The sequence below is a fragment of the Budorcas taxicolor genome, chromosome 18 (genome assembly GCF_023091745.1).
Source record: "Budorcas taxicolor isolate Tak-1 chromosome 18, Takin1.1, whole genome shotgun sequence".
NCBI classification, from domain to species: Eukaryota; Metazoa; Chordata; class Mammalia; order Artiodactyla; family Bovidae; genus Budorcas; species Budorcas taxicolor.
In genome coordinates this window covers 53,914,219-53,936,296 of record NC_068927.1, presented here as the reverse complement: position 1 = coordinate 53,936,296, position 22,078 = coordinate 53,914,219, and the positions used below count along the sequence as shown (strand labels likewise).

Sequence of the window (22,078 nt, the reverse complement as noted above, 5' to 3'; positions counted from 1 at the left end):
ACTTGGCTTTATTATTATTATTGATAAGTCAGGCTAGAATTGGGAACAGGATGCTGAGAGTTGCAAGGAAGAGGGCAAGGGTGTAGATCAGGGGACCCAGGGGGTTGCCGGAGCCTGGACTCCCCCGTGATTGGGGGCCCAGCTGTTAATCTTCTCCTGACAGTATGGAAAAGACCTGGTCAGTAATAATCCCTGCATAGGTGGTCACAGCTGCCGTGCTTTTGCTGTATATGTCCCTGGGGAGAAAGGACAGACGGACTGAGGGAGGAAGGGCTGGGGGTCTGGACCCTGTGTCTGAGGGATGGGTGGCTGGGGGTCTGGACTCCTGGGGCTGGGGGAAGAGAGGCTGGGGTCTGGGACTCCGGGCTCCTGGGGTGTGGGTGGGGGCAGGTGATACCTGATTTTCTCATCCACGGTGGGCAGGTATGTCTTCTTGTACAGCTTCTGGGCGGCTGCCTTGGCTGTATCCCAGTAACCTAGGAGTGACTCCTGCATCTTGGTGAGCAGGGCAGGGCTCGAGGCCTCATCTTGCTGGGGAACATGGGCCCCTTGGGCCTCTGCAGGAGGAGAGTGCGTTAGGGTAGCTGAGGGGCCTGCTGCAGGGGGAGAAAAAAAGAGGGAAGGAGAGGGATCGGCAGGGGCAGGGCGGCACAAGAACCTGACTGGGAGGATGCTTGGGGCTCCTCCCCCTCCTGGCATCCCCACCTCCCCTACCAACCCCACTCAACCCCACTCACCGAATCCCAACACCAGGAGGATGAGAAACCCGACCAGGAAGTATCTCGTGCCCATGGCGTCAGGAGACCTGGAACACTGAGGCGGATGGGGGCAGGGCCATGGGAGGCATCTGGTCCTGGGGTCTCCGGGCCTCAGGGATACGGGCCTAGGAACCCCTCTCCCCTTCCTCCCCACCTGAGTCAAGTTCCTAATGACTTGAGCCTCGCTTCCTAATATTCGATGATGCTACTCCTGCTTCCTGGTTGTTCCATCTTAATTCTCTTCTTTTTTTTTTTCATTGTGCTGCATGGCTTATGGGATCTTAGTTCCCCGACTAGAGACTGAACCCAGGCCTGGCACTGAAACTGCCAAGTCCTAACCACAGGACCACCAGAGAATTCCCCGCAACATCTTATTTCTAACATTCATTCATTCAAGAAGCATTTCTTCAGCACCTGCTGTGTGCCAGGTGCAGTTCTGGGCCCAGCCATGAACACAGTGGCCCTTGCCCTCAGGAAGCCAACGTGAGAGAGAAATGCAAGGAGCAAACGTCAAATGAATGAAGTATAGTGCCTGTCTCCCTCTGATAAGTGCTCTGGAATGCAGAGGATGTGCTGTGTAGCCCGGGAAAGCCTCAGCAGTGGGGTGGCTTTTACGTTAAGACCCAGTCAGTACAGGGCCACGTGCCACAGTCTGGGTTAAGAGCCACCACTTGGATGAGTGAGTTTCCTCTGCTCTGGGCCCTGTTCTACCCACATTCCAGAGTCATCTTGATCCCAACCCTGGGAGGGAGTCACTCAGGGACAACAGGGGTCAGCCCATCACATCACCCTCCACCCCATCACATCACCCTCCACCCCATCACATCACCCCCCATGTTTCAGAGACTGCGGTGTGGAGGTTGACATCTGACAGGAGGCGGATTAGCACACACAGACATTCCACAGTTTTTAAATTCCGTGATTTTTTTTTTTTAACCCCGGCAATGCCACATGCTCAGCTTGCGAGATTTAAGTTCTCACACCCAGCACAGAACCCAGGCCCCCAGCAATGCAAGTGCCCAGCCGTAACCACTAGACCACCAGAGAATTCCCTAAATTCCATGATTCTAAAACTGGAACTGATTTTTTTTTTTTTAAGGCTGAGCCAAGCAGCATGCGGGGTCTTAGTTCTCCAACCAGGGATCAAACTCGTGCCCCCTGCATTGGGAGCTCGGAGTCTTAACCACTTGACGGCCAGGGAGTTCCCTGGAATCTAATATCTTGACTTTTGCAGTTTCTGATCTAACAATCTTGGTCCACTCCTGCTGTCCCCCGCCCCCCCCACTTCTGTCCCCTCTCTTACCAGACTCTGGCGGCTGTCCTCAGCAGCTCCAAATGGGCAGAGAAAGGCTTTATAGCTCTTGAGATCCACCCCTCCACCCCCACCTCGACACCTCGGCCAAAGTCCTGGCCAACAGGACTGTGGGGGTGGGAGGGGGAGAGTTGAGGGGGAGGTGGCGTGGGGACAGAGAGGGAGACAGGTTGAATGGGGGGCTGTGGAGGGGTCGGGGGTTCTGGGTGCCCACCAGGCACCAGGTCTGGGGTCTTCATAGCGTGGGAGGGGAAGGCAGAGCTCTGAAGGAGGGGCGGCTGGCAGGGGTGGGGGGCTTGCTAACTGCTCTCCAGCCTTCACCCTCCACCCCAAACGGAGAAGCCTGAAGTCCTCTGCCACCCATAAGCTGGCAGTGGTGGGTCCAGCACTGAGGGCGGGGTGGGGTCATCCCTCGGGGCCTCCCAGTCCTTCCCCTCCTCACCCCCACCCCCACTGTTGCTCCTGCCACGTGTCACTTCCTCCACCCCTTAACCTCTGGAGGGGGATGGGGGGTTATCTCTGGCAAGGCCAGGAGGGACTGGGACAGGGACACACACAGGAGAACTTGTTTATTGCAGAGGGTGTGACGCTTTAATTTTGGTCGCTAGGCCTGCAGAGCAGCTGGGGACACAGACTGTGGGCCTTGTTCAGGAGGCTATCCTTGGAACTGCGCAGCCAGGCCTTGGCGCGAGAGCCCAGGCCCTTCAGATGGTCATCGTAGTAGGTCTCCATGAAGCCCCGGAAGGCCGTGGGGCCCCTGGAAGGGAGGGGATTCACAGTGGAGACCGCAGATAGCCCCCGAGACTTCTGCTCAGTTCACCCATTCCTCCCTTTGACCCAGGAGCCCCCGCTCTCAACACTTACCTCCACCCTTCTCAGACCCAGCGTCAGAGCCCTGCCCCCAACCCATCCTGCTCCTGGAAACCCACGAGTTGGGCACAGTCCCTCCTCCCCCAGACCCAGGAGCCCAGACCCAGGATCCAGACCCCCAGCCCCTCCTACCCCAGACAGAACAGGATCCAGACCCCCAGAACCTCCTACCCCAGACAGACCCAGGATCCAGACTCCCAGACCCTCCTACCCCAGACAGACCCAGGATCCAGACCCCCAGCCCCTCCGCTCACAGACCCAGGGGTCCAGACCCCCAGCCCCTCCTCCCCCAGACCCAGAAGTCCAGACCCCCCAGCCCCTCCTGCCCAGAGCCAGGATCCAGGGCCCCAGCCCCTCCTCCCCCAGACCCAGGGGTCCAGGCCCCCAGCCCCTCCCCCCCCAGACCCAGGATCCAGACCCCCAGGCCCTCCTCTCCCAGACCCAGGGGTCCAGACCCCCAGCCCCTCCTCCCCGAGACCCAGGGGTCCAGACCCCCAGCCCCTCCTCCCCCAGACCCAGGGGTCCAGACCCCCCAGCCCTTCCTGCCCAGAGCCAGGATCCAGGCCCCCAGCCCCTCCTCCCCCAGACCCAGGGGTCCAGACCCCCAGCCCCTCCTCCCCCAGACCCAGGGGTCCAGGCCCCCAGCCCCTCCTCCCCCAGACCCAGGATCCAGACCCTCAGCCCCTCCTCCCCCAGACCCAGGGGTCCAGACCCCCCAGCCCCTCCTGCCCAGAGCCAGGATCCAGGCCCCCAGACCCAGGGATCCAGACCCTCAGCCCCTCCTCTCCCAGACCCAGGAGTCCAGGCCCCCAGCCCCTCCTCCCCCAGACCCAGGGGTCCAGACCCCCAGCCCCTCCTCCCCTAGACTCAGGGGTCCAGGCCCCCAGCCCCTCCTCCCCCAGACCCAGGATCCAGACCCCCAGCCCCTCCTCCCCCAGACCCAGGGGTCCAGAACCCCCAGCCCCTCCTGCCCAAGCCAGGATCCAGGCCCCCAGCCCCTCCTCCCCTATACCCAGGGGTCCAGGCCCCCAGCCCCTCCTCCCCCAGACCCAGGGGTCCAGAATCCCCAGCCCCTCCTGCCCAAGCCAGGATCCAGGCCCCCAGCCCCTCCTCCCCTAGACCCAGGGGTCCGGGCCCCCAGCCCCTCCTCCTTCAGACCCAGGATCCAGACTCCAGACCCTCCTCCCCCAGACCCAGAGGTCCAGACCCCCAACCCCTCCTCGCCCAGACCCAGGGATCCAGACCTCCAGCCCCTCCTGCCCAGAGCCAGGATCCAGGCCCCCAGCCCCTCCTCCCTCAGACCCAGTGGTCCAGGCCCCCAGCCCCTCCTGCCCAGACCCAGAGGTCCAGGCCCCCAGCCCCTCCTCCCTCAGACCCAGGGGTCCAGGCCCCCAGCCCCTCCTCCCCTAGACCCAGAGGTCCAGGCCCCCAGCCCCTCCTCCCCCTAGCCCGCCCCCCCGCCCCTCCCCCTCTCTGAGAGCCAGGCCCCCAGTCCCCTTCTGCACACTCACCAGAACCACTTCCACTTCTGTCTGGTCCTGTTCACCAGCGGCTCCACCCACTCCTTCACCTTGTCTGGAACCAGGCTCCAGGAACTCCTGGCTGGCGCTGGCGGGGGGCTCAGGGTCCTCTCCGGCTCTTCTTGCTCCTTCACCTTGCCTGGAACCTGGCTTTGGGAAGTACTGGCTGGCTCTGGCAGGGGGCTCAGGGTCCCCTCAGGCTCTTCTTGCTGGCATGCTAGGTGGGACCAGAGGACAACTTGGACGACCGGGCCCCTGAACCTGTCCCTCTCCCCTTCCCTCCATGCTTGGGGTCGCTATCACTCCTGGAGTCCTCCCACTGCCTTCTCTGTTCCTCTGACCCCTCGCCCCCCTCCAGCCATCGGTCATCTCCTTTCACCCCCTGTGCCTGAGACCCCCATCAGCCCTCCATCTGCCTGAAGCATCCTCCCGCAGTCTGTAACCCTTGCCCCTCCATGCCTCCCTCGCTAGCTGATCTTGCTGCCTCCTCTTCTCCTGCAACCCCACCCACACGGTCTGAACGACCTCCATGGGCAGTGAGGGATGTCCCCAGGGACGGAGGTTGGCAAAGCCATGTGTCAGGCTGGTGGGCCAGGGGTTCTACCAGGAATCACATACACCTGTCAGTCCGGCACCCCTACACCCGGGCAAAGCCTCACCTACAGAGACCAGCCATCACACGGCTACATGTTTACAGACATATATGGAGGCACCCATGCGACCAGTGGGGTGCCCTTGGCCAATGACTTAACCTCTTCAAGGCTCAGTTTCCCCTTCTGTAGAATGGGCTCGGGACAGGACCTAGCTTATAGGATTACTGTGAGAGTTCAGGGTTAACACGGAGAACTGGTTTCCGGCACATCGGAGGCACTGTGTACATAGTGATATTTTAAATGCATGTGCAGAGGGACTTCCTTAGTCCAGTGGTTAAGACTCTGCGCTTCCAATACAGGGAGCACGGGTTCCATCCCTGGTTGGGGAACTAAGATCCCACATGCCTCGTGGCATGGCCAAAGCAATAAAACTGAAGAACTGCACATGCAGAACCCAGACATACTCACACAGCAGTACACAGACACTCTCCCACCCGCTAACCCTCAAATCTTTTGCATAATTACCCCCTAAAGACACACACGTGCCCACAAGCATACAAATGCGTGTTCACACACACACGTTTACCTCGCCTGCATGCTCTTTTGCTGACACACACACAAGTGCAAATTCATGGTCAGGGTCATCTGTACCAACCCCGTGTACACACTCTTCAAACACAGCCACCCCTGACACAGACTCCCAGACACGCGCACAGATCTGCATGCCTCACAGTCGCGCACACTCACACCCCAGGCTGCTGCGGGGTCCCCATACCCCACCCCCGGCTCTTCCTCACCCACGACACAGGCCAGGACCAGAACGCAGAAGCAGAGGGAAGCCAGGGCCTGGGGCCTGCATCCAGGGAACGACATTTCTGGGGGCCTCTGTCCCTCTGAGCTCAGCTCTCCGGGCTGGGGGAGGGGCAGGCTGCACTGAGCAAAGCCCTCCCCTGGCCACCTCCCCACGCCCCTTGGCAAGGACTTCAGAGAGAGAGGGGCCCAGGTGACAATGACAGTCAGAGGCCATGCCCGCCCCTGTTGGCCTCCTTCCTACCCTCCCACCACCCTAACCTGACAGGGGAAGACAGAAGTTTCTTTGGCCTCCTGAGCTGAACTGAGTTCAAATCCTGGCTCCACCTCTTGTGACAGGCCCTTTGGGGCCTCAGTTTCCTCCTCCGTAAAATGTGCCCCAAATCCATACTTTAGGATGTAAATTAAATGATGTGATAACAAGGGAAATTAGATATTTTAAGTTTGTAAAATTAAAACTTTTATTTTATTTGGTTGCACTCTGTGGCATGTGGGATCTTAGTTCCTGGACCAGGGATCCAACCTACACCCTCTGCACTGGAAGTTCAGAATCTTAACCACTGAACCCCCAAGGACTTCCTAAGGAAGATTCTTACTGTGGAAGCTGGCAACAAAGGTGCTCACAAATCAGAGTTGCCTATTCTTTCTTTTGTCTCTGAGATCCCTTAGCCACTGGGCTATAGAGCCAGACACACCTTCACCGCTTGATCAGGGTGAATATATGCCCTTCTCTGGGCTCAAAGTCTCCATCTGTAAAATGGGTATAGCAGTAAGTGTCTGCCTCCCAGGGTCCACATGAAAGCCAAGTGAGGCCCTGTGAGGGAGAGCTTAGTGGGAGGTTGTCAACATCAGGCTTCGGTCAAACACCAGACAGAGAGAAAATGAGCCTTTTTCTCCTGGGAGACTTGAGTTGTGAGCCAGGGTGCACAATGTAGTCAAGAAACCACGGGCTGGATTCTTTGGTCTAAGGGAGCCAGATAAAATACAGGATGCCCAGTGTCATTTGAATTTCAGAGAAATAATGAAGTTGTTTTTTTGTTTTTTTTTTTTTTGTATAAATATGTCCCACGAAGTATTTGGGAAGTATACTAAAATTTATTGGTTGTGTATCTGAAACCCAAATCTAACCAGGCATCCTGTGTTTTTATTTGGTGATTCCAGCAATCCCTGGAGGAGGAAATGGCAACCCACTCCAGTGTTCTAGCCTAGAGAATCCCATGGAGAGAGGAGCCCGGCGGGCTGCAGCCTGTGGGATCGCAGAGTTGGACACAACTGAGTGACTAAGCACACACGCAGTCTGACAATCGAACTGTGGCCACAACCTGAATGACTGTACAGGACTGATCAGGAGGCCTTCCAGAATGCTGTCCATTCCAGTGGGCCCCGCGCGGGCTCTGGCATACTGTAGGTGCTCATGAGTGCTCCCTAGAGTTCCTCACTCACAACGTGTGTTAGCAGCTCAGTCGTGTCCAACTCTTTGCGACCCCATGGACTGTAGCCTGCCAGGCTCCTCTGTCCCTAGGATTTTCCCAGGTAAGAATACTCGAGTGGGTAGCCATTCCCTCCTCCAGGGGATCGTCCCGACCCAGGGATCAAACCCCGGTCTCCTGCACTGCAGGCAGATTCTTCACCGTCTGAGCCACTGACGATAAGTGAAATAAAATCTCCTGCAGTTTCCGACTGGGATGATGAAAATATTCTGGAAATGGATAGTGATCATGGTTGCACAAGATTGTGTATCTACTTAAATCCACTGAACTGTACACCTAAAAAATGGTTCAAATGGTAAACATGATGTCACATGTTTTACCATGATTAAAAAAAAAAAAGAGAAAAAAATCCACCTTGCATTGTGTTAGGGGAAGCAGTGGGGTGTTGAGTTCAGAGTCTGGCTCCACCTCCTTCCTGCTGTGTGACCTGGTGTATGTTGCTTAATGTCTCCGGGCCTGTTTCTTCATCCATGAACCAGAATCATGGACTATGTGCCTACGCAGGAGACTGAAGTAGATCGTTTACCTAACTTACCCTAACAACGCCAGACACACTGCAAAGCCCTGTTGTCAACCCCGCTGCTAATTATTAAGCTTGCATTTCCTGGTGCTCGCTACCCATCAGGGGCACATTAACTCACTGAATTAACCTCAGTCCTGCGAAGTGGGCATCTTTTTCATTCTGATTTTACAGGTGAGGAAACTGAAGCTGTGGGGGTTGGGCTCTCCAGCCAGTAAATGGTAAATTTGAAGCCAGCCCTTTCACTCTGCCTAACCAAGCCAGAAACGACCTCTGCCTTCACTTCCCCCACCCCAATCCCAGAGGGCAAGAGACAGATGGAAGCAGGGCCAGGGGTGGGTGGGCCTGAGGGGAAGGTCTCTGACCCGGCCCAGGCTCCAAGGTCAGCATGAGCTGTTCCCTGCTTGCAATGTTTGCCCATCTCTGTCATCCAAGGCAGGAACAGGCTGAAGGTCGTTCAGGGTGGACCTCAGGGATGGCTCAAAAAAACAACTCTGGGTGAAGGGTGAGGGGCAGAGAGGTCACAAAGGGGGAATGGGGGATGGGAGCAGTAAGCCCTGAGATCTCAGCATGTGTGTCTGGGGACAGAGAGCATCTCTGAGCCTGAACCTCTGTGTCCACAAGATCGTCAGTCCCACCGCCAGACTCCCAACCACTCTGTCCACTCCCGGGTCTCTGCTTCAATCCAGATTCCACTCCCTGTCCCATGAAATCCTACACTCCCTTCCCTTCCGTCACCCCTAACCTCTCACCTCCCTGGCTGCTCTGGGTTGTGGCAAGGAAGTCAGGGGTGGAAGAGAGATCGGTATATCCCTTCCATCTCTACTTTCTGCCTTTGTCTGGAAGACCTCCATTCATTCATTTTATCATAAAAGTTGAGATATTTGAAAAAGAAAACACAGAACAAAAAACTTAGACAGTAAATATTCACATACCATAACAGTCACCCTTTAAGAGTGTACAGCTCAGACTTCCCTGGTGGTCCAGTGGTGAAGACTCTGCGCTTCCCTGCAGGGGACCAGGGTTTGATCCCTGTATGCAGTGTGGTGATGCCAAAAATAAATAAATAAATAAAGTGTGCAATTCAATGAGTTTTGGTATATTCGTAAAGTTTGCAACAATCACCATTATCTCATTAGAGAACATTTCATCACCCAAAAGGAAACCCCACACCCTTTAGCCCTCACTCCTATCCCCTTCTCCCCAGGGCAGGGCAACCACGGACCAGCTTTCTCTTTGTTGTTGTTCAGTTGCTCAGTCGTGTCCCACTCTTTGTGACCCCATGGACTGCAGCACACCAGGCTTCCCTGTCCCTCACCAACTCCCAGAGTTTGTTCAAACTCATGTCCTTTGAGTTGGTGATGCCTCTAACCATCTCATCCTGTGTCTCTGCAGGTTTCCCACTTCTGGACATTTCATATGAATGGAATCATAACATGAGGTCTCTCGTGGTGGCTCCTTTAATTGTTTTTCCCTGCTGCAGCGTGTCAGTGCTTTGTTCCTTTTTTTTTTTTCTCCTGGATTTTTTTTTTTTTTTTTTTTTGAGGCTTGTGGAATTTTAGCTCCCTGACCAAGGATCAAACCCCTGGCCCTCGGCAGTGAGGGCTTGGTGTCCTAACCTCTGGACCACCAGGGAATTCCCAGGGCTTCGTCTGTTTTACGGCTGAATGATATTCCACTGTGTATGGATATACATACACTATATGGATTTATTTACTCATTCATCAGTTAATAGGTATTTTTTGGCTGTTTTCCACTTTTTTGACTATTACAAATAAAAGTACTATTAAGAGGTGTGTGTACAAGTTTTTGTGGGAAATTGTTTGTAGACCTAGGAATGCAATTGCCGGGCCATGTGGTAACCGTGTTTAACTTTTTTTTTCCTCTTTCGATTTTATTGAGGTAAACTGGACATACAGCACTGTCTAAGTTGTACGGCATAATGATTTGACTTACATACATCATGTAAAGATTACTAAACACCCACATTTCATATAGATACAAAATTAGAGAAATGCAAAGAAAAATTTCTTGTGAGGACAACTCTTAGGATTTGCTCTCATAATAACTTTCATATAATGTGTGTGCAATGTGTGCATGTGCGGTTGTGTCAGACTGTCTGCAACCCCTTGGCCGGTAGCCCACCGGCTCCTCTGTCCAGGGGATTTCCCACGTGAGAGTAGGTTGCCATTTCCTTCTCCAGGGGATCTTCTCAAACCAGGGATCGAACCTGGATCTCTTGTACTGCAGGCAGAGTCTTTACTACTGAGCTGCCAAGGAAGCCCCCACATATAATGTACAACAGGGTTTTGGTTTTTTTTTAAAAAAAAAACTCTCACTTTTACCAAGGACCCACCAATGTGGGCTGAGATCTCACCAAAACCGTGAAGAAGGTGGCCCCTGGTCATCACCAAGAAGTCTACACCAGCCTGGGCAGCCACTTCCACACCAACAAGCGTGTAGGCCAGGAGATAGCCCTGATTCTGGCAGGAAGGTCAGCAACAAGATCAAAGGTTGTGTTGCACATCTGATGAAGTGGATTCAGAGAGGCCTGGTGAGGGGTGTCTCCATCCAGCCGCAGGAGAAGGCAGGAGAAGGGAGAGAGAGTTAAGTGCCTGAGGTCTCAGCCCTGGACTAGGAAATCGCTGAAGTAGATCCTGACGCTAAGAAAACCCTGAAGCTCTTGGAGTTTGGCAGTCTGTCCAAACTGCAGGTCATTCAGCAGCCTAGAGTTGGGATGAATTTAGAGCTATTTGAAGTTTTCTGCTGTGCTGAAATATTTTCATTAAACCTCAGACCAAAAAAAAAAAATTCCCAAGGCGATTTTTTTTTAAATTGAAGTGTAGTTGATGTACAATAACTATTTACTTTTTGAGGAATTGCTAAACTGTTTTTCAAAGTGGCTTCATTCATCCTATTTTCTACTCAGTATAAAAAAAGTTTTGGTTTTTTTTAATAGCAGTATGGTTGTTTACAATATGTTAGTTTCAGGTATGCAGCAAAGGGATTCAGTGTGTACTCATCTTTAAAAAATATTTATGTATTTATTTATTAGGCTGCACCAGGTCTTAGTTGTGGCATGTGGAATCTAGTTCCCTGACCGGAGATTGAACCTGGGTCTTCTATATTGGGAGTGCAGAGTCCCAGCCACTGGGCCACTAGGGAAGTCCCCCTGTGTGTCTTCTGAGCCTTTAACGTGAGAGATTTCTGGGGATTTAGGAGAGTGCTTGCGAAATCATTTGATTGATTCCAAAATGCTAAATAAGTAAACCAAGTTAAAAGTAATTTTTTTATGAAGTCGCTACAGGATATACCCATATACCAACTAGGGAAGACCAGTGCAACTCTTCATAGGAATTCAATCTAATAAAGGATATGGGGGACTTCTTTGTTGGTATAGTAGTTAAGAATCTGCCTGCCAATGAAGGGGACACGGGTTCGATCCCTGGTCTGGAAAGATTCCACCTGTCTCGGAGCAGCTAAGCCCATGCGCTACAACTACTGAAGCCCGTGCACCCAGAGCCCATGCTCCGCAACAGGGGAAGCCATCGCAATGAGAAGCCCATACACCACAAGAAAGAGTAGCCCCTGCCTGCTTCAACTAGAGAAAGCCCGCTCGCAGCAATGAAGACCCAGCACAACCAAAAATAAATACATTAAAACAAAAACTAAGGACATGTGCACGTTTTAACACGCTGGATGTGATGCCAGTGAGGCTGGGGTCGGGTGTGTGTGCTTAATTGCAACTTATATGATAGGCAAGGTGACTTGGGGGAGGAAGTCAGAGTAGAACATAGCCCCTAGAAGCCCCACCAGGGTTCAAATCCCATCTCTATGCACTTTGGGCTTTGTGATGTCTAGCAAGTGACTTTAGCCTTCTGGGCCTCAGTTTCTTTCTCTTATATAATAGGAGCAGTGACAGCATCTGCCTCAGGGGGGTTTTATAAAAATGATAGATTACTTCAGGTTTGTTTTTTTTTCCTGATTTACCATATTTGTTTCACCGAATATTAAATCTTTGTACCACACCTAGTCCTGTGCCAGGCTATGCCTGGGTCCACAGTGGTGATGAAGCCCTGTCCCTGCCCCCCGAGTCTTAGAGTTCAGTGGGGTGTGGGACAGACCCATCCCCAGACAGTGATGACCCAGAGTGGACAGGGCTGGGATGGAGGTGCTTGACCCAACCTGGGAAGGCTTCCTGGAGGGCTTCAAGGAGGGCTCCCTGGAGGAAGGGACATCAAAGCTGAGACGTGCAGACTGGGGATTGTGTCAGTCTTTCCTGGTTTCTAGCCCATGCCCTCTTTCAAATCCCTCTTCGTTATCCGTTCAAAATGTAATAAGATCTACCACCTGCATGGTGATGAGTCAACCCATGAAAAATGAAGCTCATGATTACACAGGGCGTAGTGAGTCTTTGCCAGCCTGTGGACATACGTCCGCCTGCCCCTTGGGCTTGGGTTTTTTCACCATCCTCCAGGACCATCTCTACTGTATGGCTGGATAGGCATCAGGGAACCAGTCTCCCAAGTCTGAGCACCTTGAGATCTGAGAACCAACTGTGTGACCACAGGGACTTTGCCACCTCCCAGTCTCTGAATCTGTACACCCCAGTCCTCCCTTGCCCTGGGAAGGATCCTTACGTGGCCTTCAGAGGAACTTCTCTGTGTTCGACGGTGCCAACGACTCGCTGTGTTGTCTTCATGACTTGACCAAACCACGGTACTCCTCTGATGATGGGAAGGAATTTGATAGGACCTGGGGCCACCTGGGCTGGGGCTGGCAGTGCCCAGAAGAGGAGCAAGGGTGCAAACATTTCCATAACGGGAGCCCTTTAGGATGAGATTCCAGGGATGGGAAAGGAGATCCTTGAATGTGGTTCTGGGTGTCATGGCATTAGAATGCAGCGGAGGGTACCAGAGCGACCAGATCGGGTTCACGATGCTGGTAATCGCCCTACTCTCAGCGCTAGACTGGTTCCCCGCCCTTTCTAGGCGTGGTAAAATCAAATTATCCAATCACGAAGGAGCGAGGTGATTACGTCATCGGTTGCTAGTGCTCCTCTGGGCAGATTGCCATCCACTGGACCAGCCTTTAGAGAGCCGAGACCCGCCCTGGGCGGGTGGAGATGCGGGGACACTTGGTGGAGGATATGAGATCCAGGGCACAGAATGGGCCCCAGGGCTCTCAAGGGTCCTCTAAGCCTGTGCCCCAGGCCCGAGCTAGCTTCAGTCTTCCAAATCTCAAGTTCTCAGTGTCCCATTCCACTTTTACTGCCCCAAACCATGAAGAGAGCCACCAATAGGACCAAGGGCGACAGAACGAGTTTTGTGGTGGGGTGGGTCCGGAGGGGCACACTGAAGGTTCCTTCTGGGCACTGAGGACAGCACGGGGCCTTATTGATGCCGGGGGTGTGGAGGGGGAGGGGGTGGGGGTCAGGTTAGTCTCCCTTCCCTTAAGCCCTCACCTGACCATCTGCCTCCCTGTGCCCACCCACCTCCTCCACTTCCACCCCTCCTTGGTGGTGGTGGGATCAAGTAGGGCACAAGCCTGAAGCCTCAGGCCCAAAGCATTTTGTTGTTCAGCACCTGTGCCTCTAAATTTCCCTGACTGGTGGGGACCTCAAGCTGCTATAGTCCCTTCCCAACCCAGAGGACAGCCTTCCCCCTCTCTCTCTGGTCATCTTCCCTCAGGGGTCTCTCCTCCCAGCCTTGGGTGGGCAGGGGCGAGGAGTGGGTTCTCTCAGTAACACTCAATAACTCACTAACTTAGGACTTTCCTGGTGGTCCACTGGCTAAGACTCCACGCCCCTAGTGCAGGGGGCCTGGGTTCAATGCCTGGTCAGGGAACTAGATCCCACATGCTGCAACCAAAAGACCTGGCACAACCAAATAAACAAATAATTATTTAAAAAACAGACAAACCCAACTCACTAAGTCAATTCACACTGTGTCCCCAGGCCATCTCTACCATCCCCTCTCCCTTCTTAGCCAGCCTCTTCAGGTAAAATGACTCTTCCTCCCAGAGTCTGGGGTCCTACAGTCCACTGCCACACACCTGCCCCTTTATCACATCCAATGTCACTGTCAGACTAGCCTTCTTATTCCCCCATCTTTCTGCAACTGGGAGACTCCCCCAAACTTCCCTGGATGCTCCTCTGGGATTTTAATTTCATGGCTCCCAATGTTTTTTGGAAAGAAGTCTTTATTTTTTTGCCACGCATTGCAGGATCTTAGTTCCCAACCAGGGATTGCACCCAGGGCCATGGCAGTGAAAGCGCTGAGTCCTAACCACTGGCCTGCCAGGGAATTCTCTAGAGAGAGGTCTTTTCAACCTGTCAAAGGTACAAAACCTCAGCTGCAAGACTCCCGACGTGTGCCCCTCCAAGAGATCCACCAGGAACTCCCTTCTGTCTGTTCCCCCACTGTCCAAGCCTCCAGGGCCCCTGTAAACACTCCATCTGCCCTTATGCACCCTCTTGGCTACTCAGAAGACAAGCACCACCCCCTTCCCTTCCACTACATCAATCCCCCCGGGGCTCCCAGCCAAGGCGTCCCCCCTCTTCCGCCCAGCTGTCTTTGACTGCTAGTGAACCCTGGCAGCTGGAAGAGGGTGGCCCTGGCCCCAGACTCCAGGTTGGCTGGCCTCGTGCCCCAACACCCACGTGTCAGCCTTGAGGCGAAGTGGGGTAGTTGTGAAAGCGAGGCACAGACACTGCTGGGCAGGATTGCAACAGCCCTCCGGCCAGCTCTGTGCTGCCAATCCCTGTCGGGGGAGCCCATCTGCTTCCTCTCTGAGCCCCCAGTGCTCCCCACACATCCACCCAAATGCCCCTGCTCCCCACCCCATCCTGTGAACACCAAAGGACCACTGCAGTCTGCCTGCCTCGTCCTCACCTCGGCTATCCGAGTTTCTGTTTACACATGGCGCAACTGAGGCACAGCCAAGAACATTCAGTGGCTCAGTGAGAGGCTAAGGGTCCTCCCCTTCTTTGTCTCTCATCCTTTACCCCCCTTCCCGGACTTCAGGCTGTCCCTCTGGATTCCTGCTGGGGTCAGCCTCCACCCCCACAGCACCCCCATCAGCCTCCTTGAGGGGAATGCTGTGGTGAGGCAGGACACCCTCTGTGCTTAGCTGCCTTCATTAGGGAGAATTCAAGATTCAGGTCTTCAAGTGGACAATATGGCTGATGCCCCTGCCCTCATTGACATCTGGGGAAACAGGCTCAGGGGGCTTGGCCCCAGGCCCTGGACACACAGTGAGTCAGCAGTTAACAGGAAACGTGGGTGGGACTAGGCCCCCTGCCTGAGTGCCCAGAAAACTCCCCCCACCCCCACCCCCCACTCAGTCCCAAGGGTGAAGCATCTGGTGGCAGGGAGGGGCTTGATTCCATCAGGACAAACAAGGCAACTCCAGGGAAAACTCGGAGTGGAGTGCAGTGTGTTGGAGCCAAAGCACGCAGAGGTCAGCCTGGGAGATACAAGTCCTGGCCTGTCCCCTGTGGGGGAACCCTACTCCCCTCCTCGGAGAACTAAGGGCGTGGGAGAGGACAGCGTTGGCACCTCCAGGCTCCAGCCAAGCTTCTCTGAGTGTAATTTCCAACCGGCTCCTCCAGCCCTAAATAGCAGGGGCCTGTTGCACACCCTCAATGTGCCTCTCTCTGCAGTCTGCACCCAGCACCCAGTAGGCTTGTCAGGGTAGACAAGAAGCCAACCACCCACTTGGAGGAGAGAAGGAACAAGAGGAAGCGGTGAAAGGTCTATGTGCAACAAAATGGTGGTGAGGGCAAACCCAGATGAAGGGAAGAAAGAAAGAAGCCACTCCAAGAGCAAAAGAGGGCTTCCCAAGTGGTGCAGTGGTACAGAATCTGCCTGTCCACGAGGGAAAAACAAGAGTCGCAGGTTTGATTCCTAAGTAGGGAAGATACGCTGGAAGAGGAAATGACAACCCACTTCAATATTCTTGCCTAGAAAATTCCATGGACAGAGGAGTCTGGCGGGCTACAGTCCATAGAGTCACAGAGTCGGACATGACTGAGCGCGAGTGCGACACACGGGCAAGAGAAACCAGAGTGAAAAGATGGAGGTAAAGTGGAAGACAGAAAAACAGAGACAGAGGCAGGAAGGAGGCAGAATCAGATCAGGCAGGAAGGAGAATAAGAGTAGGGAAAGAAAAAAAGAAATGACGATGGCTAGATTAAAAAAATTTTTCTTTTTTAGCTACACTGAGTCTTCGTTCTGGCAGAAGGGCTCCGGAGCATGCAGGCTCAGTAGCACATGTGCGATCTTAGCTGCCCAACCAGGGATGGAACCGGTGTCCCCTACATTGGGAGGTGGATTCTTTACTACAGGACCACCAGGCAAGTCCAGAAAATGGCTCAATATTCACAGCAGTGGTCTGAAGCCTTTTGAGTCATGAGGCAGATATTGTGAAGCCAGGCCAAATGAGGCTCAGCGAGGTTGCTTTTTGCCCAGAGTAGTCAGGGGCAACCGAAGAGTTTAACCCACTGGTGGATTTGTTCCAGAACTTTGTCTCTGCAACAAATCGGTGAGAATTAAGGAAGAGAGTGAGCAGTTTTGAGTAGAGATGGAGGGAAAAGGGAAAGACTCAAAAGGGGACTTGCGTGAGTGCTGTCACTTCCTATGGACCATAGCCTGCACCAGGCTCCTCTGTCTATGGGGTTCTCCAGGTAAGAATCCTGGAGTGGGTTCCCATTGCCTTCTCCAGGGGATCTTCCCCACCCAGGGATCAAACCCATGTCTCTTGCGTCTCCTGCACTGCAGACGGCTTCTTTACCACTGAGTCACGGGGCAACTCTGAAAGGGGACAGAAGGAAAGAGACAGAAAGAACACAGGCATACACAGGCTCAGGGGGCAGGACAGCGCGCTGTGTAGTCAGCAAGGGGAAAAAATGGGAAACTGAGGCTTGAGCTGTGACAAATCACACACGGACGCCCAGCAGCTGCCATGAAGCGTGATAAATCTTTATTATGCTAGGGCCCACCAGGAGGGCAGCTGGGGCAGCGGCAGGGCCTCCTGCAGGCTGGGGGCACCGGAGGCTCGGGGTGGGAGTAGGGGGGCCCCCCAGGGCGATGCCCGGGCGCTCAATGATTCTCGCTGGGCGGAGAGGTGGGGCTGAGGTGCAGAGCCAACTGCACCTTCTCGACCAACCCGGCCCACTGGCGCTGCATGTCTTCCACCAGGGGCTCGAACCAGCTCCTGAGGCGGGCCTGGAAGGCCTCGGCCTGCAGGCGTATCTGGCTGCCCTGCTCCTCGACCTTGGCGCGCACCTCCTCTAGCTGCTGGCGCATCTTGTCCAGGCGGTCCTGGGCCCGGACGCCCACCTCCTCCAGGCGCCCGTGCAGCTTCTGGCGCCAGGCCTCGGCGCGGTCCAGCAGCGGCTGGCCGGCCAGGGTACTCAGGGTGGCGGCCCGCGATTGGCCCTGCTCCACCAGGGGCCTGAGGCGCTCGCGGATGGCGCTCACACTGCGCTCAGCGCCCTCGCTGGCCCCAGCTTGGTAGACGGCCAGGCGCTTCTTCAGGTCATCGGCGTCGCGGAGCAGGCGCTTGCGCAGCTTGCGCAGATGGGAGGCCATGCGGGCCCGCAGCTCCTCGGTGGACTGGCCCAGCATGGCCTGCACCTCGCTTCGGTACTGTGCCAGGCGGTTCCGCAAGTCCTCCATGTCGGAGCCCAGCCGGGCCTGGGCTGCCTGCAGCTCCTTGGACACGCGGGCCTGTGTCTCCTGGGCCATGGGGGCTAGCTGTCCCTCCAGCTCCTCCCTGTAGGCCTTCACCTCCTTCATGGTCTCCTCCATCAGCACCCTGGGGGCCGAGAGGGCAGGAATGGAGAGAAGAGGTGGGGATCCTGAGCTAGGGTGATGGAGGGAGAGATGAAGAGGAAGGTGCCAGACAGAAAACGCCGAAGAACAGGATCAGAGAGAGGGAAAGCCAGGAGCCCAAGGAGAAAAGAAAGCAAGAAATGAGCAGAGACCAGACCCCCGCCAAGTGTTGGTGATGGGGACGGAAAGAATCCCAGATCAGAGGAAACTGGGGTCCCGAACACACTGCCCACTGGAGGGATGAGGGGCCAGGGCAGAGGCACTCACGTCAGTTCCTGAATGACCTGGGTGTTGAGCAGCTCCTCCTGCACCTGGTCAGAGAGCGTCTGCACCCAGCGCAGGTAATCCCAGAGGCGGCCCAGCACCTGCTCCCAAGGCTGGCTGTCCTGCCCCCGGGGCTGCTCCGGAGGCAGGGGCTCCTCGGACCCCAGCTCTCCCTCCATATCCGCCTGGCATCCTGCACACAGACAGTTCACCGCGGTCAGGGTCCTCTGCCCGCTCCAGGCACACAGTACCCGGTACAGAGGAGGTGCTCCACAGAGGCTGGTGGGCTTCTTTAGAGCACTGGGGGGTGGAGATGGGGTGGAGAGACGCCCAGCCGGTTTAAGCTCTTGATAAGCATGGATTATGTGTGGTCCACGTACTGCCACGCTGGGGCGATAGAGAATAAAACAGCCCCAGATAGAGAATAATCACCGCTGACACTTAGCTGCTCCTCACTACCTGCCTGACAGCAGTGCGCTAGAAACTCTCATTTTAAGGATGGGGAAACTGAGGCTCTGAGAAAGTAAAACTGCAGCTCAGAACCAAGGAATGTCAGAGAGACCTCAGACCTGGGGAGATAGACCAGCAGATGAGAGGACCCACGGACCACGGACGGGAGGACGGCAAGCTGAGGATGGGAGGGGGTGGGGCAAAGAACCTGGGCAAGCCCCGCCCCCATACCTGCCAGAAGCGCGACCACCAGGGCAACCCACAGAACCTTCATCTTCTGGCTTGCGATTGGCCAACCTGAAGGAGGGAGAAATTGTCACTCAACCCTGGGGGGTGGGGGGACTCCCTCCCCCTCAGAGCCCCGCCCCACCCGGTTTTAGCCTTCAAAGCCTCGCTCCCAGCAACATCCTAATCCAATTCCAAATATTTACCCAGCGGCCCCTACATTGTCTATTTCATTCCCTCATTGTCTCCTCTTATCTCCCCATCCCCAGGTCTGCCGCTGCCTTAATTCCATCTCTCTCCCAGGGTTCAGATTCCACTCAACCCGCCTTCCCCTCCATCCCGGAGTTCCCCGAGAGCCCCGGCTGGACTTTCTAAAGTTCCAACCTCGCATTCCCCTCTGTATCTTCCCATTCTCAGCTCCAACTTCACATCTAAACGCTGTCTTCCGCATATTCGCTAATTTAATCCTCATTTAGAAGTCATTCAACCCACGCTTTAGCTACCGTGCCGCCGCCCCTGAGCCTCCCTTACCGGAAATCTTAGGACGATTGTGGGCATCCAGTAGGTGCTCAGTAAACAGCAGTAACAGTTAGTGGGTTTTTGCTATCTCTCGTCTGGTTTTTCCTGCAGGTCCAGCTGCTCCCCTGAACCCACCTTCCAGTCCAAACGGGATACGCCTGCTCCCCACCCCTCTAGGTCCAGTCCCCTGCCTCTGGTCTCCTCCTCTGCTCAAGCTTTTGTCCTGGTCCGGGCGGCGTCGGACCGTCACCTCGTCCACCTCTCCCGCAGCCCGTCCCCCACAGAAGCCCTGAGCTGGTCTCCGTGCCCCCCAGCTCTGCTTCTCACCGCGCTCTTCGCCTCCGGAAACCGCGTCCTTCGCCTCCGGGATTGAGCAGGGACTCACGGATCCCAGATTCGTCCAATTATAGGGCTCCCCCCTGGCCCGCCCACTACTCCTGAGCTGGGGCAAGCTGGGCCAGCCCCCTCAGGTCACGAGGTGGGCTGTCCTCCCCCTTCACACACACCAAGGAGGGGAGGGGGTGGGGCCTGGAGGCCTGGCAGCCCCCACTCCCAGCCCCCTTGAAAAGATGACTTCTCACCTAGTAACTCAGGCGGCTTCCTCCATCCTGGTGGGTGGGTGAGCTGGTGAGGCTGGGACAGTGGGCATGGAAGGGGCTGGAACAGGCCACTGCCCACAGCACCCATCCCCTGCCCCTCTCTTTTCCAGCGGATGGATGAATAGAATTTGGGGAAAGGACTGGGGGCCTGAAATCCCTGGTTAGAGGAAGGAGGGGATTGGGACTCTGGGTAGGGAGGGGGAAGGGAGCTGGCTGGCCCAGACAGAAATGGGATAGGAGTTCTGGGGACAGTACAAGGTATCTGCTACAAGCCCAGGCTTTGAGTGCAATCTGGACTTTACCATGAGCTCCCTCTGCGCTCTTCCCTTGGGCACAGGAGGGTGCCTCTCTTGAGCCCCCTTCCCCGGTTGAGACCTGAAAATCCAGCATTTCTCCCAACTGTGTATTGTTCCTTCAGTGGGGCCTGAAGCATGCTTCAGGGCTGTGCCTGCTTAGGACTGTGGATTCCGGAACCAAACTGCTCAGGCCTGAATCCAGGCTCTGCCAGTTGTCAGCTGTGTGACCCTGAGCCAACGACCCAGCCTCTCTGAACATCCAGTTTCTTGGTCCACAAAACCAGGAGAAGAGTTGCACTTAACACCGTCATTCGGTGAAGCAACAGGCTACTGTGTGTACTGAGAACAAGTAGGGTTAGCTGGCAAACAGTGGCCCCATGTTGGACTTCACTTCTGTGCTGGGCCACAGTGAACACTCCTGTCCCTCCCTCCCTTGCAGCCCTGTTCACGAACCCCAGCTGTTTCACAGATGGGCGTCCTGAATTGAGAGTGTTGTAGCCACACTCTCTGCTCTCCGGGAAGCAAACTCACTCAGGACAATGCAAATAGTGGAGTGCAGCTTATTACACCGGTGGGCACAAGGCAGAGTCTTCTCTTAGCCAAGGACCCGGCCAGTTTTTGACAACCTTATATACCCTAAGTGTACGTGCTCAAACCCTCCTCCCCAAATTCCTCGAAACTAGCCTGGATAATGTGAGGGGGCTAAATCATGATTCATATATTAGTCCAGACACCTAATTAGGGTAACATATATCAATAGGTTTTGTGCAGATAACAATTTGTTTCCCTCTGGGGTAGATTAGTATATTCTTTTCGGCGACAGAAAGTCCAGGAACAAGTTCTGGAGTCCCTTTATCCGGGGGGTCTGTTTTTCAGTTGGAATGTTGTTTCTATAGATTCTGGGCACATATTTCAAAGTCCACTGGGAGAACACTCAGGCATGTAGTCCAAAGTTTAAAAGAAGTCTAAAATGGGGTCCCGCAGCCAAGATGGAGTCCGCTTTGCCCACTTTCCTCTTTCATTCCTCTCTCTTGATGCTCCTAACTCTTAGTGGGAGCATCACTCATAGGAATATATTGTACCCTAGGCCTCCTAACACCGATCTGGGAAAGTGAGGTTAGTCTCTAGGTTACAAAGTTAACAACATGTTGTAAAATGCAAGGGCCGGATAACAAAACTATTAAAATGACAGTGAGCACAGTTTTACACCAGTCACCCTTTACCCAAGATAGGACCGAGGTCCAGAAGGGAATATTTTCATCTGACATTGCTTTTACTTGGTTCCTCATGTCACCCAAAGCAGTCGTTACATTGCCAGATAAATCAGGAATGTATACACAACGGTCAGCCTTAAGTATGGCACAGGTTCCATACACAACATTCAACCTTAAGTATGGCACAGGTTCCTCCCTGTGAGGCGGTGAGGATGTCTAATGCCATTCTATCCTTGATTTTTGTTGTCTTGCTTGATGCAAAAAAACCTCATAGTCATATCACCCCTCTGTAGAGGTGATACGCGCCGTGGGAGCCCGTCGATCCCAGATAGAGGCATGGCGCTGGACTGGCCCAACAGCCTTGTGCCCCTCTTTAGAACAAATCCCAGATACCTCACCTCCTCCTGGCAGATCCGAGCCTTCTTTTTCGAGACCGGGTAACCAGCCTCCATCAGCAGTCCCAGCGACGCCTTGGTTCCTTCCCAGCAATCATCCTTGTTCTCAGCGGCCAGGAGCAGATTGTCCACATATTGCAGCAACCAACAACCAAATTTTTCTGGCTGAAATGCGCCTAAGTCCGAAGCCAGGGCTTCTTCAAAAATGGTTGGAGAATTTTTAAACCCTCAGGGGAGGTGGGTCCAGGTTAGTTGTTGTTTGGCGCCCCCTGTTGGGTCTTCCCACTCGAAAGCAAAACTTGGTGGTGATACCTGGGCTAGGTGTGTACAGAAAAAGGCATCTTTTAAGTCCAGACAAGTATAGCACTTTTGCACTTGGAGGGAGGAAGCTGAGTAAGGTATATAGG

General features: G+C 54.6%; 3 protein-coding genes across 6 annotated transcripts; all 3 read right to left on the bottom strand.

The window, feature by feature from the left end:
• Positions 1 to 12: 12 nt before the first annotated feature.
• Positions 13 to 2,173, bottom strand: APOC2 (apolipoprotein C2). Of its 2 annotated transcripts, none has more exons than XM_052656604.1 (4): positions 2,062 to 2,173; positions 738 to 813; positions 398 to 596; positions 13 to 236 (listed from the first exon to the last, which is right to left on the bottom strand). In XM_052656604.1, the coding sequence occupies exons 2-4, from the start codon at positions 790 to 792 to the stop codon at positions 146 to 148; spliced, it is 345 nt and encodes a 114-aa protein (XP_052512564.1). In that variant the 5' UTR covers positions 793 to 813; positions 2,062 to 2,173; the 3' UTR covers positions 13 to 145. The 2 variants fall into 2 exon arrangements, with proteins under 2 accessions (XP_052512564.1, XP_052512565.1); XM_052656605.1 differs by having other exon boundaries at positions 398 to 557.
• A 488-nt stretch (positions 2,174 to 2,661) lies between these two features.
• On the bottom strand, positions 2,662 to 5,926 carry APOC4 (apolipoprotein C4). Its single transcript, XM_052656722.1, has 3 exons — positions 5,851 to 5,926; positions 4,452 to 4,677; positions 2,662 to 2,827 (listed from the first exon to the last, which is right to left on the bottom strand). The coding sequence occupies exons 1-3, from the start codon at positions 5,924 to 5,926 to the stop codon at positions 2,662 to 2,664; spliced, it is 468 nt and encodes a 155-aa protein (XP_052512682.1).
• A 10,907-nt stretch (positions 5,927 to 16,833) lies between these two features.
• APOE (apolipoprotein E) lies at positions 16,834 to 21,787 on the bottom strand. Of its 3 annotated transcripts, none has more exons than XM_052656338.1 (4): positions 21,675 to 21,787; positions 18,655 to 18,720; positions 17,977 to 18,166; positions 16,834 to 17,692 (listed from the first exon to the last, which is right to left on the bottom strand). In XM_052656338.1, the coding sequence occupies exons 2-4, from the start codon at positions 18,695 to 18,697 to the stop codon at positions 16,975 to 16,977; spliced, it is 951 nt and encodes a 316-aa protein (XP_052512298.1). In that variant the 5' UTR covers positions 18,698 to 18,720; positions 21,675 to 21,787; the 3' UTR covers positions 16,834 to 16,974. The 3 variants fall into 3 exon arrangements, with proteins under 3 accessions (XP_052512298.1, XP_052512297.1, XP_052512299.1); XM_052656337.1 differs by lacking the exon at positions 21,675 to 21,787 and adding an exon at positions 19,495 to 19,535; XM_052656339.1 differs by lacking the exon at positions 21,675 to 21,787 and adding an exon at positions 19,180 to 19,452.
• Positions 21,788 to 22,078: the final 291 nt, after the last annotated feature.

Bases quoted from the DNA above. Each gene is read 5' to 3' on its own strand.
- APOC2 (XM_052656604.1), bottom strand. From the start codon at position 792: ATGGGCACGAGATACTTCCTGGTCGGGTTTCTCATCCTCCTGGTGTTG. The intron at 597-737 runs GTGAGTGGGGTT...CTCCCCCTGCAG, and splicing joins CCTCCTGGTGTTGGGATTCG to CAGGCCCCTCAGCTACCCTA. The intron at 237-397 runs GTATCACCTGCC...CTTTCTCCCCAG, and splicing joins ACCGTGGATGAGAAAATCAG to GGACATATACAGCAAAAGCA.
- APOE (XM_052656338.1), bottom strand. From the start codon at position 18,697: ATGAAGGTTCTGTGGGTTGCCCTGGTGGTCGCGCTTCTGGCAG. The intron at 18,167-18,654 runs GTATGGGGGCGG...GTCTGTGTGCAG, and splicing joins GGTGGTCGCGCTTCTGGCAG to GATGCCAGGCGGATATGGAG. The intron at 17,693-17,976 runs GTGAGTGCCTCT...CTCGGCCCCCAG, and splicing joins CAGGTCATTCAGGAACTGAC to GGTGCTGATGGAGGAGACCA.
- APOC4 (XM_052656722.1), bottom strand. From the start codon at position 5,926: ATGTCGTTCCCTGGATGCAGGCCCCAGGCCCTGGCTTCCCTCTGCTTC. The intron at 4,678-5,850 runs GTGAGGAAGAGC...GGTCCCACCTAG, and splicing joins GGTCCTGGCCTGTGTCGTGG to CATGCCAGCAAGAAGAGCCT. The intron at 2,828-4,451 runs GTGAGTGTGCAG...CCTCCCTTCCAG, and splicing joins CAGAAGTGGAAGTGGTTCTG to GGGCCCCACGGCCTTCCGGG.